The sequence below is a fragment of the Sinohyriopsis cumingii genome, unplaced genomic scaffold, assembly GCF_028554795.1.
Source record: "Sinohyriopsis cumingii isolate HCF-2022 unplaced genomic scaffold, ASM2855479v2 utg000229l, whole genome shotgun sequence".
Lineage (NCBI taxonomy): Eukaryota > Metazoa > Mollusca > Bivalvia > Unionida > Unionidae > Sinohyriopsis > Sinohyriopsis cumingii.
The window spans coordinates 939,735-966,847 of NW_028315879.1; the positions used below are offsets into that span (position 1 = coordinate 939,735).

General features: G+C 39.7%; 1 protein-coding gene across 1 annotated transcript; it reads left to right on the plus strand.

The window, feature by feature from the left end:
• Positions 1–23,037: 23,037 nt before the first annotated feature.
• On the plus strand, positions 23,038–26,866 carry LOC149774430 (uncharacterized). Its single transcript, XM_089945309.1, has 5 exons — positions 23,038–23,168; positions 23,313–23,339; positions 23,937–24,086; positions 25,356–25,496; positions 26,768–26,866. Exons 1-5 carry the CDS (start codon positions 23,135–23,137, stop codon positions 26,791–26,793), a joined length of 378 nt encoding a protein of 125 aa, XP_089801435.1. The 5' UTR covers positions 23,038–23,134; the 3' UTR covers positions 26,794–26,866.
• The last annotated feature ends 247 nt before the right edge of the window (positions 26,867–27,113 follow it).

The window sequence follows — 27,113 nt, forward strand, 5'->3', positions numbered from 1 at the left end:
AAACAATTTTTTCAAAACACAACATTTTTTATTCAAAAATCACTTAACACTAAACAACAACAACTCTAACATTTTTTAACAATAATCCAACACTAAAAGTTTCTCTACTAGGTAAAGAGGGATAGCAGTCTTCCATGGTTTCTAGTAATCTAGGATGACTTCTCTCAAACTGTTGATTTCTATGGTATTATCGAATTCTGCATACAGGATGACGTTCACCGTTTCATCAGGGTCTCGGTCTTTAAACTGAATTTCCACACGAATCTGGCCGGATTTTATAGGGTGGAAATGTCCCTCGTCGCTGCCTTGGTCTGGAGTGAAATCGAAAGCCCACAAAGCGTAGCCTCCTGCATAATCCTCGTACGTAATACCGTGACTGGTATTGGTTGCTAACTGTCCGGTGGCTTCGTACAGGGACAAGTACGATCTCAAGTAATTCTTCTTGGTAAAGTCAGGTTCGAAAGGTCGGGTACACAAGGTCTTGCCATCGCGACTGACTTCGATTTTGGACACGCCAAAGTGTTGAAAGTAGAAAGGATTTTTTTCGGCAGCTCCGTTGAAGGCTGTATTCTCGACGATACCAACGATCAAACGTTTGGGTAACTGTCCTTGGAACAGATGATCTTCGATCATGGATCGCTGTCCCTTGGGAATGGTGAAGGTTTTCACTTCCACGCGTCGTATGGGATACTTGGCAGTCGTTCTGCTCAACGTCTGACTGATGTCGTTTCCCACTTTAGGTAACACTTCCACACGGCGTACGTAGAGTCTGGCTTCTAGGATTTTGGTTTTGTAACCGTCACTATCAGCCATCAAATGGAAAGCGGCACTGCTACGATTCAGTCTCAGGCGGACATCCACCCCGTTCAGCAAATACTTTTCTTGCAACCACATGTCCAAATGCAAACGATCCATCAGTTCTAAACTTGTGTCGGCTCCCGTGATTCTCTTTCTTCGTTCTACAAATCCATCATTGTTGTCTTTCTTTTCATCAGTTTCCAATATTTCAAACTTGGTAGGTTCGTCAGCTTCCCATACCACACAGGCATTGAGATGAGTGTTCTTGGCATCTATTCCGTACGTCAAGAGATTTTCCAGGTAGGCACGATAAGGGTAAGTATCCATGCTGCTGCTGACCAGTTTGTTATTCAAGTACAAGTCCACTCCACTGAACAAGGAATGCATGAAATTGTTGACGGGAGCTACTGCTTCATCGTCTATAGCACCTCCAGTCTTATCTAGAATTTTGACTTTCAGGTACAAGTAACTGCTATTCAGATCGATGTAATCTTCGGGCTGTCCTTTGATTTCAAACTCGATGGGAGCGGAATCGGTCAATGAGGAGACGGGGTGAAATTCCACCCACTGGGATTCTTGCATCGTCATCATCGTGGGGGGCATGGCAAACAGATCCAGTTCCGTCTTGGAACAAGCGCAAGATTCTCGGTGCATCATTTTTTTGTCTCTTTTCTCAATAATCGAAAACGTCTAAGTCTCGAACGGTTCTTCTTTTCTTGGCCTTTCTCGCTTGAAGTCTGGTGAAAGGGTGTTTTCTTCGTCGTCTCTTTCTGCCTTGTCCTTGCTGAATGCCTGACTCGGTAGCGTGCAGGGCATTTATAGGTGTTTCTCGGTGACCCAAAATGTCTTTGCCCGTTTGCAGCAAGACATTTTTGCCTGCCCTCATGAAGGCTTCTTTAGGGTTTTGTTTGTCGATGATGACATTTTGGAGAAATTCTTTGCCTTGCGTCAGTGCCGCATCTTTCAAGGCCTGCAATCCGCGTGTCACCATCGGTTTCAACACCGGGGCCACCGAACGAAAGGCCGATTTTAACATATCTCCTAAACCGTGTCCTCGCTGTCGAGCAACCCCTCGGTACACTGGATACATGACTTACGAATCGTGAGAAAACCGTTTTCGAAAATGGAGTTTCACCGTGACTTTTCCTTTGGTGAATGGAATATTTTGTCCCAAATCTCCTTTTATAGTAATGTTGACCGTGTCCAAATACGACTTACTGACAGGCAAATAGTGAGGATGTACAAATTCGCGGTGGACATGGTAAGTGTTTCCACCTTCGTCGTCAGTGTTCGTGGCAGAATCCACTTTGAAAGGAATGACACGCAGTAACGGTACGGAGGTGTGTCCCACCACGTTATACTCCACCACATCGGAGTACACAAACATCAAATTCAGTCCTTGGTTCAGTTCTACCGGGGCACGAAATAACTTGCTAAAAGACTCGTTGTCGTAAACGATGGGTAATTCGCTTTTCTTCATCATGCTCATTCTCAGGTTCATGTCTCCGCCCAACATGTCATACAATTCAGGACAAAATAAAATGGACAGGATTTTACTCCGTTCAAATTTCATCAAGAAGCGACGAGCTGTTTTGTGGTACTCCATGGTGACACTTTTGTTAACATGCTCCAAAGCTTTCAGAAACACGGCATTAAACCTGGAGGCTATGGTGCTGACCAAATGTTGACCACTAAAATAATAGCCTGGGGAAATGAACAAGTGATAGGTGGTGTACTTTTGTGTACGGGTTTTCTTGTCATATTTGACATTGCTATCCATCCACTGTTGCAATTGTTCGTCATGAACTTCCACATCAAAAAAATTTTGATTGGGAAGGACATTGAGGACTTGGGTCGGGTGAATCATTTCTACTAAAGCCACTTCCCAATGGGCTTCGTGATCTAAGGGGATGGCTTGAGGTAATTTGGCCGTGTAACAGCACAACGTGTTCTTGGGAAACACCTCCATGGAACTGTCACTGGGTAAGGTTAAGTAAAATTGGTTTTGGTGACTCATAATTCCAGAGTTCTGTGGCTGTCCGAGGGGTTAGTGGACGTCAGAGGCGTGTCTCCGCCCAAAATGGGGTTCTGGTTGTGGTTGGAGTGGTGACTGGCACTGGCACTGGACACAAGGTTACCGTGGTTCCCGTTGGAGGTGAATTTCAGGGAGGGATTAGGAAGCAGGTAACCGATGCAACTGCTCAATAAAATGGTCCACAATTGTTTGTCTCCTTGTTGCAAACTCAAATTGGCGATGGCTGCCCCGATGACACAATACACCACGAAGATTTGGCAGAAAAAGACGATTTGCGTTTTAGGCACACGTTCTCCACACCACACCCACAAGGGTTGTTTTTGTAAATCTTGCACAGAAGAACTGGGTGAAGGAGGAGTGGTCGACGTAGCTGCGTCTGTGTGAAAAGGCATGATGGTCACTTCTTTTTATAGTCGATGACTTGCGAAGCGTCGATCCAAGAATCAAAACTGGGTGGATATCCTTTCCAACGTACTTTGACTTCTTTGACACGTCGTTTGCCCACTTTACGGGTTCTGCGTTCGAGAATGCTTTCGATGTCGTACACGTCGTCTTCTTTTTTGGTGACACGTTGTAACTCGGGCAAATAAAACGTTCCTTTGAGCACTTCTCCGTTCATGTCTTCCAATTTATAGACGGCAGGATGACGGCCATGCACTCGTCCAGTGACGCGAAACAATTCGGTCGTCCAGTTAGGTAAGTAACCTTTGTCGAAAGTGCGTTTGGTTTTGCCAATGCGCACCCAATCTCCTACGGCCAACATTCCACTTTTCTCGGGGACAGCCCTCGTCGGGGACGTACCAAACAGACGCTCAAACACCAACACTTCGTTGTCGGGAGTCACGTCTTGCGGGGCACGTCCGATGCTTCGATGGTAAGATTGGTTGTACGCTTGCACCAGGTGCGGTAAGATGTCGATGTACTTCAGAGTGTGGTGATGCGTAAAATATTTCCACATGCGTTCTTTCAAAGTGCGTTGAAAACGTTCCACGATGCTGGCTTTGGTTTCGGGATTCTCGGTGGTAAAAAAATGAATGTCACGTTTCTTTAATTCTTTTTGGAAAGCTTGGTTCAGAAATTCGGTGCCTTTGTCCGTTTGCCATCGAAGAGGGTGACGACCGCTTTGTTTCAACACCCGTTGCAGGGCTCGCACTAACTCACTGCTCGATTTGGAAGTCAAGGGTACGACCCAGGCAAATTTGGAAAAGACGTCGATGACACAAAACAAATATTTGTAGCCACGATTGTAGCTGGCCAAATGAGAGACATCGGCTAAATCGGCTTGCCATTGATGATCGATGCCTTCCACTCGGGTGCGACTTCTGGCAAACTTGCGTCGAATGGGTTTGTGTAAAGTGTAGGTAGCTTGTTCTTGTAACCATCGTTGCACTTGAGGTAAACGGAGACTTTTCAGTCGCGTTTTGGCAGCACGATACAATTTTTGAACTCCTGCGTAACCTGCAGGATGCGAGGGATCGTAGTAAATGCTGGCTAAGACTTTTTCCATTTTTTGTGTTGGTTGGTGTGTTAATAAGACACCCACTCTTGGAGGATGCTACTCTTTTTCTCTTGAGGTATTTTCTTGGATTGCAATGCTTTGCGTGTGCGGCCAGCAATAGGTGTCGAAGAGGAGAAGGATGTCTGAGCGGGGGATATCGGTTCTTGTTTCACTTCTGTCTTCACTTTCTTTTTCTCTTGTGAGGAAGAAGGGGTGGCCATCATCTTTTTAATCCATCCAATTCTGGAGGTAGGTGGTGTTGTTAACTTGCGTACTTTTTCTGGTGGAGTTTGAAACCCTTCCACTTCTTCTTCTCCTTTTTCTGTCTTGCTCACGGGTACTGGTGGTACTGGTACTGGTACTGGTGATGGTGCTGGACTTTTCATCAAGGTCTTAAAATCTTTCAGAGTGGGTAGAGCTGTTTCGTCTAAAGCTTTCTGGTGAAAGAGTTGCAGTCGTTGCAAGAGTTGACCGTACTTTTGCGATTTTTCTGTTTCGGACAAATCTTGGCGATCCATCAAGGACTGCAATTCGTGTTGTAACTGGGACATCTCGCTCAAATGGGGATTGGGAGGTAAATGCGGGGTGTGTTGTTCTTGCCACCGATGGTATTCCATCCATCGTTTGTAAGGCACTAAAGCTAGTTTTCGTCCTTCCATGGGGTTGTCAGGGGTCGATTCTGAGATCTTGGAACTTCCGAGGCCTTTTTATCTTGCTCCCACCAGTCCTCCCAACATGGTTCCCAAGACTCCTTTCAGTATGGGGCCTAACAAGAGAGGTAAAATACCTCCACGTTGCACTAACATCTTCTTTTTTTGACGAATGGGAATTTTCTTTTGAACCATTTGGCGAAGAACGTGACGATGTTTGCCTAAGCATTGTTTCTGGTGTTTGGACAAAGGGATCGTGCCTTTCAAAACGTTCAAACAACATTCGCACACGGTATCGATGACCTCTTTGGAGGCCGTTTGAATGAGTTTTTTTCGTAGGGGTGGAGAAGCTTTGGACAGGACAGATAACATGTCCCCATGTTTGGCTAAACGTGGTGGCAGTCCTTTCCTTTTCTTTCCTTGGGGTTTTCTGGAGGGTGACATCTTTGAGTCTTCAGGAGCACCAAAAAACACTGATACCCCGACTTGGTCACAGGACTTTTTTATACTGGAACGCGTCGCCACTGATTGTCTTGACGTCGTATTAGTTTGAGGACAGGCATGACACGTCGTGCAGGGGTACGTAACGGACTAAATCGAGCCAGTTCTTGCTTGGACAAATCCAGTAAACCTTGTAACATGCCCGATCTTTCATGGACTTTGATTTTGGGAGAAGGTACTTTGTGAGCAGCAGCCACTGCCACTAAATTGGAAGGTCCTGCCACTGGGGAAGTTCTTTTGGGGGTCATCAACGGAGAAGTTCTTGGTGTGATCAACGTCTCCAAGTACTCTTCAGTTCTGGGTGTCATTAACGGAGAAGTGGACAAACGTGAGGCTGCCGGAGACGCAGTCACCGCCGTGGCAGGTCGTGGTTTGCGAGTGTAAGGTTGCGTCCTGGCCGAAGTGCCTCTCTTGCGACTAGTTTTCTGTGGACTTTTCTTTTTCTGGGGACTTTTTCTCTGTTTCTTTTTCTGGGGGCTTCTTTTCTTTTTCCGGGGTGGTGGCGTCTGGTCAGAGGAGGGCCCTGCCACTGGAGAAGTTCTCCTTGGGGACCTGGTCTTTTTCTTCTTGGGGCTTCGTTGGACTTTTGTCTTGGGTATAACTTTGGGGGCATTAGGATCCCATCTTAAGAGTGAGCGAATGATGACCCCTCCTAGAGTACCGCTCCCTCCAGGTTTCAAAATGATTTGTTTTTTGGTTTGAGTGTCGATGCGGGGATCGGCCAGTTGGACCAAAGCGACTTTGTTTCGATCGAAAAAGCGTTTGGTTTGATGAGGAATCTGAATGATTCCTTGGAGTAATTGACGTGCCGTCACCGTGAACCATCGTAAGACTTCTTTGAGACTAGCTTCTAAGACACGAGCTCGTGTTTGTGGATCTTTTTCTCGACTGATGCCATACAAGGCACGAATCAATTTGACGGGAAGATGCGACTGAAGGGACGTCATGTTCACACTGTGTGAGACAGACGAAAAAGGGTCTGAGGTTTTTATAGATTTTTTTATGGAGAGTGAAATGAAGTCGAGGACGGAGACGTGTACAGGACAGGCCCTCCGTCTTGGCACCAGTGGTGAAACAAGTGGGTACGAAATCGCAAATCCTCGGGAGTCGTAGGTTTCAAATCGACGAGTAAATAGGCGTGTGGCGTTTGAGTGGCATCGTCGTACGCCTGAGTCAGCCAAGGCGTTCCTAACTGTTTGGCTAAGACTTGCACTTGCGATTTATCTCGAGGGCTTTTAAACAAGACCACGTAATGCGCATTGAGACTGATGGTGCGATGGGCTTTACTTTGTTGAAACAAATTTTGGGTGATGTAAACGACACTGGCATTACGGTGATGCCCTTTGCGCGTGAACCACAGTTTAATTTCTTCTTCGTCTTCTCCTAACATGTCGTCGAAAATGACCAAATGGGTTAGACGGGAGTCAGAGACGATGCCATCGTCTTCTTTAGGAATGCCTTCCACAAACACGATGGAATCGCCTTGACTTTCTCGCAAGAGGCTGTACGCCGATTGCCACTCTTTGTAACACCACACGATTCGTTGAGGGGGTCGATCGATCAAATGATGTTTATATTCGATCAAACGTTTGACGAATTCGGTTTTGCCTGAACCGCTAGGTCCAGCAATGAGCATGTTAAAGGGATGGCGAAGATACAAAGCCTCCCAACTGGCACGATCTAAGTGTTCGTCGATGACTTTGACAGTAGAGGAAGAGGGAGCAGAGACAGCAGAGGTAGCCATAGTGTGAGAAATGTCACTTGTGACACGAAAAACAAACAAGACAAGAGTTTATATACTTTTTCAGAACACGTTTATTGAATGTTTTTTTCAAACATGAATACGAAAGACAAAAATACATAAAAGCCAAAGGCTTAAGTACAACAATAAAAGGCACATGATAACCATGAACGTGGAATAAACACAAGTGTCTGTACAACATGTTTTGGGTAAAGTTCTAACCAGTTCTATAGTAGGGGGTAAGGTCACACAAGTGTCCTCCCGAAAGGGTCTTTCAGGCCTGTCCACGACAGTCCTGTCCTGGGTGACGGGTTCTTCTGGCACCGTCACTAACACAGGTTGAAAAGTAACTTTTTTCCTTGAATAACTCTCGTGCATACTGGGCCACCTCTTGTGTCCAAGCCTCAAAACCCTGGTCTCGGTGATGTCCAACATTTGATTCCTAACCAATCTGGTTTCTTCTTCGTCAACGACATGGTAAGTTACTTCAATGAACAATGAACTATTGGTCTTGGACGTTGTCCCTTTTTATATGCTGACCAATATCGATGTGACCGTACGGCAACGTAAAGTGATTGGGAAGTCTCACTCGCTTCTGGTACACGATTTGATAGATTTTTTCCAGGGGTCGACTGACGATGTGGTGAGTGGGTAAACGTACAATCTTGTTCGGTTGATAAGTGGTCACTTTAAAGTTTCCATCCTCTCCCGATTGCAAGGCTTCTTTCAGTACCCCAAAGTTGACCACTCGACTGGTACGATGATTCAGAGTCAGTCCTTTCACTTTGCACGTCGTGTGCACTTCTCCTTGTTTGTCCCGGTATTCGTAGCCGTAATTTTTGGGACCACCACTGACGAAACTTAGAATCTTGTCGTCGGGATGCTCGTCTGTCCAGGCTCCTAAACGGTCTCCTTCGATGTCAGGGTGCTGTTGAATCGGGTGATGGATGTAAATGCAACTGTCCGTGTCAAAGTACAGGACGCGTTCTTCTAACAGTTCTAAAGCTTCGTACAATTTTAAGCGAGCATGAGCTGTCACGTAAGCCGCAATGATGACATTTCCAAAAGGGTCGTCTTGTACAAAGTTCAGATCTTCTTCGTAATTGACCAAGATCAAATCCTCTCGAACGACGTCCACGTGTTTCATGTATTTGGTTTTGTCGTGAATCATCTGGAAGTAGCGGGAAGGTTCTGTCAAATATTCCGTCTTGGGTAAACACGGTCGTTGTGCCATTTTACCCCACAAGCAATTTAACATCACTTTGGCAAACGATCGCCTGCCTTCGTTTTTTTCGATGTGGTCTAAAGAGATGCCTTCTTGTGCATAGTATTTCTCTTTGAATTGTATTTGGTCTTCGGGAGTGTGACACCAGGAAGGATAGCCGCTGGCTTCTTGTTTCAGTTTCAAAAAGGCATCCACGTAGTCGGCGAAAATGCCTTTCTGAGTAGGGTCACCCTTGTGGTACTGTTGTGTCTTGGGAAAGTGGCAAATTTCGTACACTTCTAACAGTTGGTATCCCATGTCCAGAGCTTTGAACAATTCCACGCTGACCCAGGTTCCCGTCAAGGCACGTTCTTCCTGGCTGTGATGGCAAGGTTGGTCCTGGTTGCACGTTTTGGCACAAGTACGGCACAATGGAAACATCAGTTTGCCTTGACAATGGTGAGGTAAGACGGGATGGTATAGGTTCGTGGGAGGCAAAACTTTACACTTGATCAAGCCTTCGTATTGTCGAATGTTTTTCAGGTCGATGTGTTCCGTCAACAATTGCGGGTGCCCTACGGGAAAGCGACAATATTTGCACACGTAGGGATACAGCGAACACACGTCCAAGTATTTGATTTCTTCTCCTTTCTCTTCGTCGGCTTGGTACAGCAAACAGGTGGCATTGGTCCTTCCTCCGTACAAACTATCCCTCGGGTTCAGCGGGTCCATGAACTGGTAACTTTCCACGAGGCGTTTAAACTCGGGATCGGTTTTCAAACGGTGATCGTACTCGTGTTCCCACATTTCCACCACTTGGTATCCTTGCTGTTCTAACTTTAGGCGTCGCTGACAAGTGTCCTGGTACAAGTCTTCCATGGTTCGTTGCAAAAACTGATTTTTAGTGTCACGGTCAGGGTAACAGACGGGACATCCGTGAAATAAGCACCCGTTAAACTCGTACACGATCTTGGGGTTTTCCAAGTCCCAGCCATCTACCGAATACGTTCCGATGGTCTTTTCGCCTCCTCCGTTGCGGGCATGCTGAATCCATTTGTCTTCCTTGTCGCACAAGTAATGTAACCAACGTAGGGCTTTGACCGAGTATTGACGCTTGACATAGTGGGTCGTTTGAGGACTGATGACAGCCACGGTGTTTTCAGGCATGAATCGTTGGCGGTACACTAAGGAACACGCTTTGGCAATGGTGCAAGCTTCTTTCAAAGGATCGACCCCTCCGTGTTCCATGAACAGTTCTCGAAATTTTCCACAGCAACGTCGTAAAATGTCCACGTCGGAACGACAATACTTTAACATTTCTTCCTGAAAGTCGAAGGGGTCAGAGGCATGAGCCTGGTACCAAGCGTAGAAAGCTTCTCGTTGTTCGGTACGCATGTTGTCGGGGTCGTAATAGTGAGCCTCAGGTAAATGGGGTAGAACGGCATGTTGATTGGCTTCCGTATTGAAAAAGTGTGGAAAGTACCCTTTAGCCATTTCTGTCATTCCAAACGTTTTAGGCATTCGACTCAAAGGCATGGCTAAGTAACTCATCGAATCTTTAAACTGTACTTGTCCCACTTGCATGAAAATGATTTTGGCTCCGTTCAAAGTGACTTTAGGACGTTCGGTGCCTTGTTCCGTATAGTATCTGAGAAGAAACTGTCCATCGTATCCGGAAAAATTGTGAGCCATCACCGTGGCATGACGATGACAATCTCCGTAACGTTCGATGTCCTCTTGGCTCCACGTCTTGTCGATGGGGTCTAAGACCCATTGGGCAAAATCGGCTAACGTGTTTGGTCCCCGAAAGATTTTTTCACGCCCTCCGGGAATCTTGCTGCAGTGAGGGCAATGACTGAAGATAGGTTCTTGAATGCACTTCTCGCACGCTCGATGAGCCACGCAGAAATTAGGAATGTGAATGCCGGTCTCTTGCATGCATTCGAAATCGAAAAAGATGAAATTGCCTTTCTTCTTGTGACCGTCCTCTTTCTCTAGTGGGGGTTGGTATTTTTGCACGTAGCATTGGTGTTCCAAGTCCACGATGCGGTGACAAATGTGACATTTTTTTTTTCCTGAACATACGTATGCCTTGGTACTATTGGTACGTATGCATTGTCTACACGTTGGGCACAATCTCAAGAGTTGACAAGCACATTTCTGCTGTGAACCTTGCGTCTTCAGATGTTGTTGGTAACAGGTAGGACTGACAAACGTGCGCAAACAAGTCGAACAAGGCACTGGTCCTTCGCTCAGACAGGGTGGAGAGGCCAAACATCCTGGGCATTTCATTCCACAATGCTTGTGTTGCTCTCGATTGTTATAACCATAGTCACATTTCTCACAATAATAACTGTATCCCAGGAATCCAGTGATACTGGTAATGGTATCGAAATGGTCATCGTGATGATAGACATGAATGTATTTTCCGTCCTTAAAATCTTGGCCTCGAAACAACAGAGTTCCACGCATTTCTTGAGGGTGCACTTTCAAGGTGTAGCGTGGAGCTAGGGCATCTTGCAATTTTTGCATCTCAGGAATGCCACAGGGTGTGTCTTTGGACAGTCCGGCTTGTTGTAACAGGAGTTCTGCTTCATTTCGTTGTTTGGCTCGGTCGGATTGTTGAATAGTGTTCCAGGTTCTTTTCCATTCTACCGTGTCGTTCTTGTTGGCATAGGTTCGTCCCACCACGATGGCACGGGCTAAACACACCTGGTCTTGAGGGTTGTTAATTCGGACGAGACTCTTTTTGGTGTTGCGAAGGTCGTCCACCAATAACATCTTTTTGCGTCCTGTCCCTTGAGGAGGAGAGACGTGGGCCATTTTCAGTGTGGCTTTACCATCGGTGATGTCAAACTGGTCATTAGATTGTTGCACCTGTTGTATCTTGTCCATGACTTTGGAAGGGGTCAGTTCTGCGGGTCTGCTAAACTCGATCCAAACAGGGGATTTCAAACCGTCGTGATCTATGGATAGTGTCAAGCGATCGTCTTCTTTGGCTTGACATTGTCGCTTGAGTGCGGTGAGCAAAGAATCCCACATCTCGGTGATAAACCCTTCTGCTTTCTCCAAGGGTACGTCGGCCTTGAAATCTTTAAACTTCACCGTGTAGGTGTAAGCCGTGGTTCTAAATTTTCTAGAGGAGCGCTTTTCCGTCTCTCGAATGGAATAGTACTTTTCAGGGTTGACTAAGGGTGGTGAACTTGGTTTAGAGGGTTCGGATTCTGGTTCACTCATGTCCTCTTCAAAATCACTGGCATGAATTTGTGCCAAGATTTCAGCCCTGGTACGAGGCGATAGATCACGTTTCTGCCTCTTACTTTCTTCTTCTTCTTCTTTCTTCTCGAATGAATAGGATCGTTTCATCTTGAGTGCAAAACGTCAAATGACTCAAGTTTAAACACCATAGACTAATTTATAGTCTTGGCAAACCAGCGTATATAAAAAGGGTGTGTGTCTTGTCCTTTCACTATTCATTTCACTCTCAAGCTGAGCACAACGATGGAAGAGACTACCCAGATGGAACGTTTCGTCAGAGCTTTGCGAGGGGTCATTAGAAAATTCTCTTCAGACCAGCCGACGGACTACTCTCCTTCCTTTCGAGATAAAAGTCAAGATACTTGCTATATCTGTCAGAAGAAAGGGCATTGGTCTTCAGAGTGTCCAGACCGTCAAAAAAGAAAAAAAACAGGGGCTAAAAAAGACAAAAGTCAAGATACCTGTTATTATTGTAAAGAAAAAGGACATTGGTCTCCAGATTGCCCAAAAAAGAAACAAGAGGAGTCAGAAGAAAAGAAGGATTCTTCAGAAGAAGAGAGGGATTCTTCGGAAGAAGAGAGGGATTCTTCGAAAGAAGAGAGGGATTCTTCAGAGGAAGAAGAGGAAGAAAGAAGACAATTCTATTTAAAAGAGGCAAAGAAACAGGAGAAGAAAAGAAGAAGGGAAGAAAATGAGAAAAAAACGGTGAAGAAATTCAAAAAACAGAGAGACTAAATAATGAGAAAGAAGAAGTGTACGAACTTTTTAAAGTGTTCTGTGGTGAATTGTGAATTGGATTGTAAAAAATGGATAAAAGAATACATGAATGATATAAGGTAAGTGTCTTTGAGTTTTGATTTTAAAATAAGAAGCTACACTCAAGCACTCATACACAGACACGTACTATAAGGGTAAAATGGGTGGGGTTTATTTTTGAGTTATTGGCAAATTGAAATTGTATTTCTTTTCGAGAAATGTGGGTGGCCCTGAAAAGGGCCTTTTTTCTTTATGGTGTAGAAGTGAGTTTAACCAATCAACTTTAACTGCCTTAAGCCTTTGCCACGGCCAAGGCCTACTTCTGATGATTGGGTTGAAATCACTAAGGGTGGTAGGACAGGCTTAGTCACAGGGTTGGCGTGTTTAGCTTGGGAAGGTCGTATTCTCTTCGGTCGTGATAAAGAAGTCTGATACATTTGTTTCAGACTTCTTAACTCCGCTAAAATGTCCAACAGTGCCGTAGCCGTTTGATTTTCACCCTCTTGTTTCTTTGCTGCTACTTCTTCTTGCTGTTGTTTTTTTCTTACCTCTTCTTGTTGCTGTTGCTGTTGCTGTAGGAGAAAAGCTTGTTCCGCTTCCTTTTGTCGTTGCATAAATTTCTCCAATTCTTCTTTCTGTCTCTGTCTAAAATTCTCCATTTGCGGTAATGAAGAAGGTAACGAAGGTTCCGGAACAAATTCTTGCGAGGTAAGAAAATCCACAAAATCCCAATGTACCTCTTCTGAAAGTAAGTCCGGGTTCCCTTGGGCAGTCTCCCCTGCTGGTGCACCCCAATGGATCGTTTTCTGAGTTTCCGTCATGTTGAATCACTGTCGCATAGATTGACTGCACACAAGCGCTAACGAATCTATATAGACCACGTGACGTCACAGACTGCTCTCTTCGGATTGGATGCGAGCTGACTGAATTTTGTAACGCGTGTTCGGATTGGTGAATGAATTCAATCTGTTTCAATCCTTCCTGTACCTATAAATAAGCGCAGTTCACTGCATTGATTCACCTATTCTCGTCGCTTCAAGATGTGGACCACAGTTGAGTCATCCATCCTTGTGTCTTCCATGATGTTTAGGACGGACATGCTCATGTATGTCAGGTCCAAGTGGACTGTTGTTGATAGGACAGATACTAGTCAATGGATGAGGAGAGTTTACATAGAAAGACAAGGATGTCTCAAGAGGGTACTTGTGTATGGACCGGCAGTTAGAAGGAGTTTAAGAAGAAGAAGAAGAAGATGTGACAGATGCCATCTATGTTAATATTAATATTAACATAAACCCAAAGGCCCTTTTCAGGGCCAGCCATATTTCTCGAAAAGAGATAGCCTTTCCATTGCCTACCCCTTTTTTAAAAAAATTTAAAAAAAAAAATCCCATGTTCAATTTCCCTTGACGCTATAAAGTCCCATCCTGTTTAAATTCCTTTGACGCTAAACCGTCCCACGATTTTTCTCCATGTTAATTTCCCTTGACGCTAATCTGACCCACGATTTTTCTCCATGTTAAATTTCCCTTGACGCTAATCTGACCCAGGGGTTTCTGTAATGCTAATTCCCATTGACGGTAAAGTGCCCCCATTTACTACTCACACACACACACACATACACATACACACGATATTAATCAATTATTTATATAGCGTAATTACCCTCTATACTTTGGAAGAAAATATTGCCACATTTGAAACTGCCACTGCGTATTTTTTAAATCCTGGACTTGATTAATAAGATTTCATGAGTTTTGCATGTTTGCTTATTCGGTTTGATACTTTGGGTTTTCAGTTTTAATTGTAATCCATTTTCAAGGTAAACAAATAAGAAATATTGGATAGTTTTAGTTTAATTTCATTACTAAAGTCAGATAACTTATTGTTCATTAGTAAAGTAAGATTGTAACATTTATTGACTGGTTGATTCCTTTGCACCACAAAAAGCGATTCATGCTGAGACAAAGTGATATTCACGGCTTATTGGTTCATCATAAGTGAAATCTGTCCGCTTGATTTATTTTCTTACTGATAATTAATTATGCCCATATCGTATTGAGAGCTTAAGTTGCTGATGCGGTTATTTGCAATATTCTTAGATGTACAGATCAAAGCTGGTGAGGTATTATTCATCTCAACCATGCGTCAACGGTTGACCATTGGTTATGCTTACAGCGTGCTTTTGTCGGCCTGGTCTTGTTACTGTAAAGTAATTTGCGTGGTTGTTGCCATAGGTCAGAAACTACACGTTATTATAGGGTTATTGGGTCTCAAGCAAAATCTAAAAACTCTAACAATGCGAATTCATATTGTGAATAGGCCAGAGTAATTTTGCAGTAAAAGAAGAATCAACAATACGGGGAGCTATAAGAAGCATCGATAGCTGTATGAGCACAACAAATTCACAGATGCATTAATAAGAACGTTGTAAATTTGCTGACGTATGAATACGTTTCAAAATTATACAAGTGCACTTGAATCTATGTACACTAGCAAGTTCCTTGTTTTGACATATTGTCGTTATTAAAGACACCACACTTGTTGCTTTGTTTCCTTGTTTTTCTTGGAGGTTTTTATTTATTTATTTATTTATGTCTTAAGCTTGCATACAGCGCCCACGCACATTTTCTCTTCTTCTTCTTCATTTTATTGTTATTATAAACATTTACCAAAGCTTTAACATTGAGAGTGCCATAACCTTTGACCTTATATGCCAGCCAATTTGAGAAATAGGGACTCACGTAATTTCTATTTCGTGAATGGACACAACTGTTATTAATCCTGAAAGAGACGATCAACATACACAACCATTAAAAATATAAAAGAATACATTTTATCATAATATACCGGTAATTATAAATATACAAACCTTTTTATTTGTGCAACAGCTATTTTCCTAACTCTCTATTTCTTTACATATCATATAAATTTTTCGTCTTTAACTAATCAAATTTCGCGGATGTGTTCATAGGTTCATTTAATTCTATCTATCTGTTCGCTGATTAACTCTACATCATCTTCGAGATTTCCCATGCCGTTGATTGAGTTTACCATAGTAACACCCAAATTATAACATTGATCTTAAATTCTCCTTTTTAGATTTTCTTAATTACGACTTAAAAACATTAATCATTTATGATAATTGCAATGTTCACTCTCTCAGCATCCAGTCCTTTTTCAATTGTTTCAAGATACTTTTTATTTCGTTGTATTCTTCGTAGTGTACCTGAGAGTGTTGATGTAGTGAGGTGTACCGACGTTGCTTCAGAAGACCCTGAAGTCTCAGTCGACACTGAAAATACATAGTCGACTAAATCAGGTTAAGAGATGGCGTATCACTTGTGTTATCCGATTTCCATTTAGTCCAAAATGTTGACGAGTGCATTACACAGCAAAGAGAGAAAGAAGTTCTTATTTGTAATTTGTGGTAGTAGTAAGGATTCTCTTAGAGCTCATGGCAGGGTTAGAACTTGTGACGGAAGTAACAGTATCAGCAATAACTATACTGCAGTTGTAAACATATCTTACATTTCTGTCCAAGAAAATTGATGATTTTTGAATATCTAATGAGAGAGAGAGAGAGAGAGAGAGAGAGAGAGAGAGAATTTCGGTTCTTGAGGAGGAAAGCAATACTATTAATTAAAGTTTAAGAACTCTACGGACACTGAATATAATTGACTGTCTTGACTAGCATTGCACATGCTTACATATTTTCAGTTAAAGTTTAAGGTTTAAAATACATTTTGTATTGGATTTTTAATGGTCGTGATATTGCAGCTTTAATTGGATGAAATATTTCAAAAACTTTCAGATATCGATTTCGACTCTTTAGTTTGACATGTTCAGTTGAATAATAATAATAATAATAATAATAACAACAACCCCTGTACTAATACTACGTGTCCTTCAAATTATCTCTTATTGATTGCTTGATCTCTATTTTTGCAACATGAAACTACACGTAGGTACCTCGTTATCAATTTATATTGATTTTCCTGACTTATTTACCTTTCAGTTTGTAGATAGCATGTGCAACACGTAATGCACCAGTCCGTACATTATCAGCGTGGTAAACAAAGTCGGAGTTGCACCTGTTTCAAGCGCATTTGAATTAGGGTCTAAGTAACATATACAAAATATATTATTAACAATTCTGTCCGGCTTTTACGTCCGAATAAGTATGTTTATTAAATGGAATATTCCATATGTTTAGATATGTTACCTCACATACAATATTCATCTCTTTTTTTATAAAGATTATCATTTCAGATGCATATTCTATCTGAATTAAAGTATGTATAGTTACCATTAATATTAGTGTTGTTGTTACGGCAAGGAGGTATTTTCTATTTCTAAGACATAGTAGTAGAGACGGAATGTAGGTCAGTATCCTCTTTAAAACATTTAAAGTTGTCAACGAATTTTGGGATTTCCAAGTGAAAATTTACATCATAGCCCATATTCAAATAAACACGTGTACGTCCAATAATATTTAATCTATAATCACAGAGAAATATTAGCTACGTATTATGTTGTTTACACAATAGATGTCATTAGTCAGCTAGTCCATTAACTTCATTTTAGACTAAGGTCAATTTTAAAATACAGAGATAGACATAACATATAATCATGGAGAAAAGCAACAAAGAATACAAATAAATATACATAACAATCTTGTGAACGCATTGTGATGTAATTTAACAATAGAAGTAAAACGACAAAAATAAAAACGTAGAGACAGAAGCAGTAACGATAGCGGCCCGGGCTCTATGAATAATACTTTAATTACCAGTAATTTTGATAACTCGCTGATATTTAATTAAGTAATTTGTATGACAATTACACAAGTCATGGCCAATAAATCTATAGATCTGAAGACATCAGTGTTGCATCTGATGCATTTATCGACGTCTGAATATACATTCCTCAAGAAACACCATACGTGTTGCTTTATTTCTTAATTTTTGGCAACGTTTTCATTTATTTATTTAATTATTTTTTTAAAATTTGCGTCTAGCAGCTATGCAGAGGGTTTTCTATTTTAACCAATTTTCCTTCAGAAGATCTTGTTGTTTCAGGCGAGAATGAAGATGCAGCATTGATTAATTCAGGTTTAGATAATGTGCAGTGCCTTTGTTATCCGATTTCCAATTAGTCTGCAACCTTGACCACTGCAGCCAGGTATATCGATTTTCCTTCGGAAGACCTTGCTGTTTCAGGCAACAATGAAGATGCAGCATCGACTATGTCAGGTTAAGATAATGTGCAATTCCTGTGTTATCCGATTTCCATCTAGTCCACGACGTTGACTACTGCAGCCAGGTGTATTGATTTTCCTTCAGAAGCCCTTGAAGACTTGGTTATCTCAAGCGAGTGAGTAAGATGGAAGCGGTATAAAAATCTTCACGAATGATCTAATAATAGAAATTTCTAGGTACGTTAGAACTTTAGCTGCTATACCATTATTTCATTTCTTCTCTCCTTTGAGAAAACGCTTCTATCGTTGGAATGTCTTTTGTGTCTAATCCTGAAACCATCCCAATCCAACATTATTTACTGACAATATAAATATTTATATCGTAAGACATTTCTTTTGTCTGTTATGAAATCTCGTTATTAATATCTGTACGGTAATGTATGCATATTGTCTACCAGAAAGTTTTATTAGGATTATCTCTTAATGCTACCTTGTTTATATTTATGTTGTATATCTTGTGATGTCAATATCTCAGAAATTTTATTTCTTTAAATGTTTGCTTTGTGTTTGAATAAACAATGTTTATCCATATACAAAGGAAATTTCATATTTATTTTGTGTATTTTCTGTTCTCTGCATACATTCGTGATGATCATAATAGGTAGAATTCTTTAATTACTGTGCCATCTTCAACCGTCGAGTGAGGCGACGAAGCAGTTTTAGACATTGAGGTTGTTCTTTCCTTTGCTTTCTTTGGTGTTGCGCTCTGAACGTTCTCTTTGCTACTATATTCAGCATGAGTGGTGGGTCCTGCCTCGTGATCTTTGAGCTTCTGGCATTTAGTTTTGTATCCTGCTTTGCCATTGTTGCTGCGAATTCTTCGTTGTTGCTTCCCTTCATGAATAATACTGTAACGTGTTTTCCTTCGCGATTCGTTGCCATTACAGGAGTCTACAAGAGGATCGAATGATATACCTGAACAAGTACGTTCACTCTTAAGCTACGTTGTCCATACTATGATTCTATGTACGCAAGATCAACATCTTGTATACCACTCACATATCTCAATATTTGCACTGTCTTTCCCTACACTACGTTGTTGTCGTAGTAGCAGTAGTGAAATGTCATTGTTATTTTGAATTCAACGCTAGTTTTCATCGCAAAATAGGCTACACATGGCAGCTGGTATAGTAGGTGGAGGAAGAACCAGTGAAAACCCCTGGCAAGAACCACCGACCACTACTGGCAAGCTTTCTCATTTACCCACATTGGCCGAGCCTGATACTGGAACCCATACGAACAGAGGTGAGATTGCAGCTATCTGTAAAGGCGAGCACTTTAGAATAAATAAAGAAAATATAAGAATCAGATATATTCATGTAAGTAATCGAAGCAGTAGCATCCGTATTTATGGTTCCATTCGATATCGTATTACGGGATTACGTGTAAAGTTAATGCATTATACCTGAATGAAAATGTGCTCGCTTTTCGTTATCTGGTACAGCGTTGCCCGAGGGTGGTTTATTTTTGTTTTTAGATATTTCAAACTACTGAGTTCGATTCATCTAACGCTGCACGAGCAAAGTACCTGCAGTGAGAAAACCAATTATCCTTGAGCTCTGTGGCCGTTGATTTCACCATATATATATATATGAGTTAAGTTGCATGTTCTGATTAGTCCTAGTTAGGATAGATATACGTACATTTTAGGGAGAGCCTCTGATGTTGTTATTAATACAGTTTGATTCTACACGCAATAAATACGGCTGATTTAATAAATGCGTCTACCCGTGAGTGTTTCCAAATTAACCTACATTTTCCATAACGAGTATGAGTGAAATCGATAATTCAGTATCACCCCCATATTTTTATATATATATATATATATATATATATATATATATATATATATATATATATATATATATATATATATATATATATAACAGTGTAGATCATTCTGTTCAGCAATTGTTGGACTTTATGCGCACGAGTTTGATATCAGATTCATTCATAGCTTTTCAAAAACATTGTAAATGAATGTAGAATGAAGAGGGAAGGCTAGGAGTTAAAAGTTTAAACTTCTAATGACGTTGAAGGAAACCGTGTTTTAACTTTGTGCTCAGTGCGGTATCAAAGTTCAATCCCTTGACGCAATGTACATTATAGGGAGATCCTCTCATAATGTCATTCATATAGTTTGATTCTACATGCGATAAATACGGTTGATTTAAAAAATTTGTCTACCCGTGTTTCCAACTTAATCTACTTTGTCCATATTATACAAAAGTATATATTAAATAATAAATGGTGAAACTTGTGATTTAATCTAGCAGTATGCAATAGTATTAGTAGTAGCTGTAGAAACAGGAGGAGGAAAGGATAAAGTAAGTTACTGTCGTAGTCATAGTAGTAGTAGCAGCAGTTGCAGTAGTGGTAGTATTAGTATTACTGTAGAATATACAGATCAATTATTATTTGTCACTCCTACTGCTTTAAAAAGAGTGGAAACATATATAGTCATAGTAGTACTGTAGAATATACAGATGAATTATTATTTGTCACTTCTACCGCTTTAAAAAGAGTGGAAACATATATAGTCATAGTAGTAGTAGTACTGTAGAATATACAGATGAATTATTATTTGTCACTCCTATCGCTTTATTTAAGTGGAAACATATATAGCGATAGTAGTAGTTGTTGTTGTTGTTGTTATGGGGTTTAACGCCATTTTTCAGCACACGATAGGCTATATATGGCGGCCAGTATTAATGGTGGAGGAAGAACCACCGACCCATGAGAAGCTACTGACATGCTTTCTCACATATCTACATTGGCTGAATCTGAGATTCGAACCGGCGCAGACAGAGGTGAGATGGCAGTGATCCGTAACGGCGAACGCTTTAGACCACTCGGCCACTCGGGGCCCCAGCGATAGTAGTAGTAGCACTGTAGAATATACAGATGCATTATTATTTGTCACTCCTACCGTTTTATTAAAGTGGAAACATTTATAGTCATAGTAGTAGCGGTTCTCTTACGACATTAAGCGGAATTAGATTTTGTTATAATAGAAGTAACAGCGTTAGTAACAACTATGCCTGATGTAAAATAATATAATTTTGTGTGTTGGCAAGACGATTGATGATTTCTGAATATCTTTTGTTATTCTTTCACACAGAGAGAGAAAGAGAGAGAGAGAGAGAGAGAGAGAGAGAGAGATATTTTGATTTTTTAACATAGCTCTACCAATTTTTCAGTCATATCGCTAATATGTCTGCAGCGTGGCAGTTTATAGTGACGTCTAGAACTTGGACATCATGTCACATTCATGTTGCATGATGTCACACGCACTTACATTATCCTGATACCAGGCCGACCAGTTATAACTATAACCTCTAAATGCTGAGCGCCTAGAGGGAAAGGTGTTAGTCCAATGCAGCTGTTTGTACCATTTTTAAAAGCCTCTGGTAAGACTCGGCTGAGGTTTGAACCCGCGACCTCCCGTATCCGAGGCGGACGCTCTAACTACTACGCCTCCAGATAGATCGATCGAGAGAGAAAGAAGCTTGTTGTACGTTGTCATAATTTTTTCCCCTCATAATATAAACGAATGCGTTATTTATCTTGGGCAGGAAGACAGCCATAGGATTTCATGTTTCAAGATTCAATCGGACACTGAATGAATGTATGCGATACCTTAAGACCTGAACATAAATGAATAAATTCACAGTGGAGACAGGTGAAGAGTTGGTCAAGATAGATATAAGCCACGATGATTTTTGCAGAAATCTAAGCAAAGTATTTTCTTGCAAATCCAGATTACGAATAATTTCTTATTACTAAAATAACTTACATCCATTTAACATACGATCAAACCCCTTTTCCTACCCCACTGCCCCATAGCTTCGTGGAAATATAGTTTGCTTTTCAAGGCAGTTTGCATATATTTTTAGCCTTAAGATTAGTGTTGGCGCATTTAAAGTGTGAGTAACTGATCTTTAATTAAATGGAATAATTGCGATTTCAAATTTAGGCAACATATGACGCAAATATTTATTATGCATGACAAAATGAAATTAAAAAAGATGCGTAGATAAGTGTAGCACCATATTACGGTAATGTACACATCAGCGTGACCCTCATTAATAATAATAATAATAATAATAATGATCTTTATTTATAGAGGGTGACTCACTAGTCAAGGACAATTCTCCCTTGCGGCCCTCTTAATTAGAGTATAACAATGCACATTATATGAATATATCAATTATTACTGTTTATTTTAACATATTTAGTATCAAAATGCTAAATTCCATTATCTATTAGAAAGACACACATGCTCATGATATCTTTTCTTAAATACTCTAATATTTTCAGCAGATTTTAAATGTAGTGGAAGCTTGTTCCACAGAACTGTACCAGAGCACTGGAAGCTCTTTTTAAATTGGTCTGTTCTTGCTTTAGGTGCTAGAAGGTTTCATGTGATACTAATCTCAACTGGTCTTGTGTTGAAAAAGGCCCGAATAAGTCCTGAAGATACTCTGGTGCATTTCCATGTAGACAGTTATATAAAAGAACTGCCTTGTGAAAATCCATCCTGTCATTTATTGTGAACCATTTGAGTTCTGTAAATAGGGATTATCAATAGATGCTTTATAGGGATTATCAATAGATGTATCTAAAGTTACGCGTGCTGCTTCTTTCTGAAGTTTATAAATCCTGTCAAGCTCAGATTTAGCACAGTTTCCACATACATTTTGAATAATAAACCTTTGTTGGAAGAATATATGACTTGTAGTATAGATTGTGAGTTTACATGGGTAAATATTTCTTGATTCCGATGAGTAGGGCAATTTTGGATGACTGTTTTACACAGCTTATCAAGATGGCCATTCCATAATAAATTATTATCTACGGACACACTGACAAGCTTGTCATCTTTGACATTTTCTAACTGATAATTATTTATTGAAAGATATAGTTCTGGGTTCCCTGACTTGTGTAGCTTATGTGATGTCCCCAAAAATCATACATTTTGTTTTGCTTTCATTAATTACCATTGGACAGTCGTATGAGCAGAAACATTTACACAAATTATATTTGGTGTGAATTTTGTTAATCGTGATTCTGTAAATTTAATTGGATGAATGAAAAATGAAAATGTTTATAAAACATCAGATTTCCTGAAGTTTAATTTTTGTTGATGCATTGATTATTTGTCTGTTATGGAATTTCGTAGGGGTACAAAATATAGCTCAGTACAGTATTATATCCAATGCACTTTGTTTACGTCCACTGCACGGTAGCACTTGATGATATTGCCGGAATTTCGCCAGATGCATGTCTTCAACATAAACTCCAAAAGGGACATGCGTAATTATCATCTACCGCACCTGTAATGCTTCAGTATATAAGGGACTTCAAATGGTGAGCCCATCTCATACCATATCAGGGAATCTGACTTTTCAAGTAATACAGTTTGATTGAAAAATGCTGTTGTCCTATAGTTTCTTCTGCGTAACTGGTAAGTCGATATTGTTTTGAAATTCGAATTCTTCATTTTCAATTATCAATTTGATGCAAAATGGCGTGAATGTAGCTAAATATTACCATTCTGAGTTGGGTTTATTCTTTTCTTAAGTCTGATTAGTTCTTTTTTTCGTTGTAGCACTGCTATCAGCAAAGAGTTGCACAGGTATGGATTTCAAACGGTCTTGATCAAATTACATTTTGTCGCACACACACACACACACACACACACACATATATATATATATATATATATATATATATATATATATATATATATATAGAGAGAGAGAGAGAGAGAGAGAGAGAGAGAGAGAGAGAGAGGATCATTTTTTTGATCATATATACACGATCTTACACAAAGATACAGCTGTACTTTTTCATAGAATGTACGCTGGCTTGAAGTGTGTGTGTGTGTCTGCATGTGTGAGTGTTTTTGTGATTTGGATTTTTAAGTTAGCTTTAAAATGTTCCCAGTCATATCGCTACGATGACTGCAGTGTGGCAGTTTATATTGACGTCTAGCACTGGAGCATCATGCAGCAGACATGTTGCATGATGTTCCACGCAGTCAAATTATCCTGATAAAAGGCCGACCAGTCCTAACACTAACCTCTTAATGCTGAGCCCCTAGTGAAGGCTACAACTGATATAATGCTAAATGTAATCATTTCATAGAATATACAATGTCTTCAACTGATCCAGTTTTAAATACAATCTTTTCAGACCTCAATAGTTTAACAATGTCTAAAATTTATAATAGGTCAGCTACCGAATCCAGACCTTGACCATGATCACTCAGAACCTGAGTGCCATTCAACGGGGGATTGTGCTGCCATAATATGTCCTGCAAATACGACAATCATTTGTCACGGTCTTGGGGGACACGGGCATTGTAGCTGTCCAAACCCAGGTAGAATATAAAAAAGACATTTCCCAACATTAGGATACATCCAAACATTTTTTTAATTGTGAATATCTCCTACACTTTCGTATAAATTGCAAAATCGCTTATGAATCGAAGAAGAATCTAACTCCAAGCCGTTCCAATTGCCAATCATAGCCATTTTCTTGAAACCTCTTGATACTATCTGCTGATTTTGACTATTATTATTATTATTATTCAACTATCGATTTCAAAGTAATCCTTTCACATACTACCAAACTATCCTTGTTTAACATATAATTCTGTATTAATGTATCGATAATAAAAAAACACACAACTTCCATGCCAACCAGGGTCTGACACTATGTATTTGGATTGTCAATCGATGAAAACTTATTAAGTAAAGCATACTTACGTAATTCCTAATCTTTTCAATGTTAGAAAAGCCCAAAATGATTTTAAATAGGCAACGAAGTTAAAGCATGCTTTCATTTACCGATAATGACGATGGTATATATATATATATATATATATATATATATATATATATATATATATATATATATATATATATAGTGCAATTCCAGAAGCTGAGGACATATAAAATAATGAAATAGCGATAACATACGTTATTTAGTGCGAGTCTTCGAGAGTTCTGGATGGATTTTATGTAAAAGTGGGTATCGGCCTGACGATTTCAAACTTATTGATACCAAAGTTGAACATACTACGAATGTAAATTTTAGTTATGTCATTGTACATACACAAAGCAAGGGCGGACTGATAATAATTCATCCGATATCTTTACAAATACTCAGTAAAGCGCTTAGTATGTGCTTCCCTGCTTTCAGTGACTTTAATCAGAGTATTTTTTTAACTGTTGAGGAATAGTTAGGAAATAAACCCGTTGCGAAAAATTACTCTGATCAAGAGTCTCTCTTGTCTTGCCATATCTTAAGCACTAAGCCCAATGTCCCTGGAACCAAACTGTTAAGGGTTCATGAAACGACCATTAAATGTGTTCATTTTTCTGTCGTCTAAGTAAATTATTCGTCGTCTAATTAGAAATAATGCCTTGAACGTAATGTAGTTAAGGCGCGAAGGAAGGGAAATACCAAGGAATAATGTGACGTTTTAGATAATTCCTCTCGTTATTAAAACATAATTTTATATGGGAAATTGGAGATAATGAATTAAATTATAATTATTGGTGACGATAACGAAAATAACGTGAATGAACTTAAGGAACCGCAGCAATTCTTGACATTTAAGTTTTCGTACTAAATACAATTGCAGCTGAGATTCATGCATGCTACACTGACCTGAATTGTGCCAATGCCTGTTCTACCCACACATCAGAGGAAGTGAAGTGCGCCAACAACTTTAATGATCATGGCCATTGTCACTGCGATGACGGCACCGATTTACTTACACACAGTAAGTTTGTATCGAAGATATACAAGTTTAAAAACAGAAACATACATTAAAGCACTTTAGCCAAATATATCGACCTCTTTCTGTTCTGTCCGAGCGTCTGTCTGCCAAATTGACTGTCCGTGTCTCCTTATCAAGTTATCGTGTCTTAGCGTTATCGTTAGCTCGGTATATATATATATATATATATATATATATATATATATATATATATATATATATATATACTCGAGATTGAAATATAATCGTGCAATAAAATAAAACATTGCACTAACATATTTTTGGTTTTTATTATTATTATTATTATTATTATTATTTAAATAATATTTCGGAGGAGAAAAGAAATTTGTGTTTGATAAGCACTATATAACGAAACTTTAGTTGGTTTTTATTAATTCCTCGTGTCATGGAGAAAAAAGAAACCAGCAGAAAACCCAACCCTACCCCCCCAAAAAAAATGAATATTTTATACATTGTAATAATATACAGATACATTTTCATAAAACGACTTCGAACTATGTATTTTCTGCAAAATACTTTGTTATCATTTGTATGAACTACTTTTATACATCGTAAGAATAAAATTAAGCACTTTGATAATATAATGCATAGGCCCTCTAGATAAAGAATTCATTTCGGTGGAGTCGATTTTATTTTGTTTACGTCTCAGACTGTAAAGGGTGTAAATAAATAGTTTTGCCAGTCTTCCAGCTATGTTTCTGTGTACAAATGTTGTAAGTAGATGTAAAGAATTTATTTTATTTCACGCTCTATCAGCAAAGGCAAAAAGATGACATGAAAAACTTATTTACAAAGAGACCTTAAAAGTATAAGATACGTACCGCGATGATGTGTGCGACAGCACTTGAGGGAATAAAGTATCAATATATTTCGGATTTCCTTTTGAACTGCCAAATATTTAGATATATATGTATCTATGTTTATATTCATTGACTTGTCTACACATACATTGCACTGAGGATATTTTTAATATATCGCTTTTTAAAATCATGATAATAATTTCGGTCAGCGAAATGGTAGATAATGCACATCTTACATAATTTGCAAATTTTCCTAAGCTTTACTCTTATTTTAAGTTCCTACAACTTTACAACTTTCAAAATAAAATGACTCGGATGACGGAATCGTCTTTAGAGTCTCAAACATGGGACAAGTACTTAAGGTAGACAGGTATCATCCAGCCTTTGTTCTTGATTTTCATCCTATATACACGTTGTAACCTAATATAACATTGTTTCTTTTTTATTTTTCAGATCATTTTCTCTTTCCTACAAGATAATTGATTGGTTTTGTGAATTATTATTAACGTAATGATCTGAATGCTTTTTGACGTAATAAAACTGTTATTTATGTGTGGTATATATATTATTAAAAGGATATTTGACTGGTCATGCACCCTGCAGACATGCGTACATGGATATTTGATCTATTATGTATCCCCTAGATATATGCATACAAGGATTTATTACATATCAGACGGTTAAGACTGTTACATACTATTTGGACTTTTAGCCTGTCACTTATAACATCGTGTTAAATTTTTCTGAGTTACATATGTACATTATGTGTGAAATACTATAAGAAAAAGGTAATACAACA

Excerpts from the sequence above, each read along its gene's own strand:
- LOC149774430 (XM_089945309.1), top strand. The coding sequence starts at position 23,135 with ATGCTGTTGTCCTATAGTTTCTTCTGCGTAACTG. Across the intron at positions 23,169-23,312 it reads TAGTTTCTTCTGCGTAACTG|CACTGCTATCAGCAAAGAGT; the intron begins GTAAGTCGATAT and ends TTTTCGTTGTAG. Across the intron at positions 24,087-25,355 it reads TTGTAGCTGTCCAAACCCAG|CTGAGATTCATGCATGCTAC; the intron begins GTAGAATATAAA and ends ATACAATTGCAG.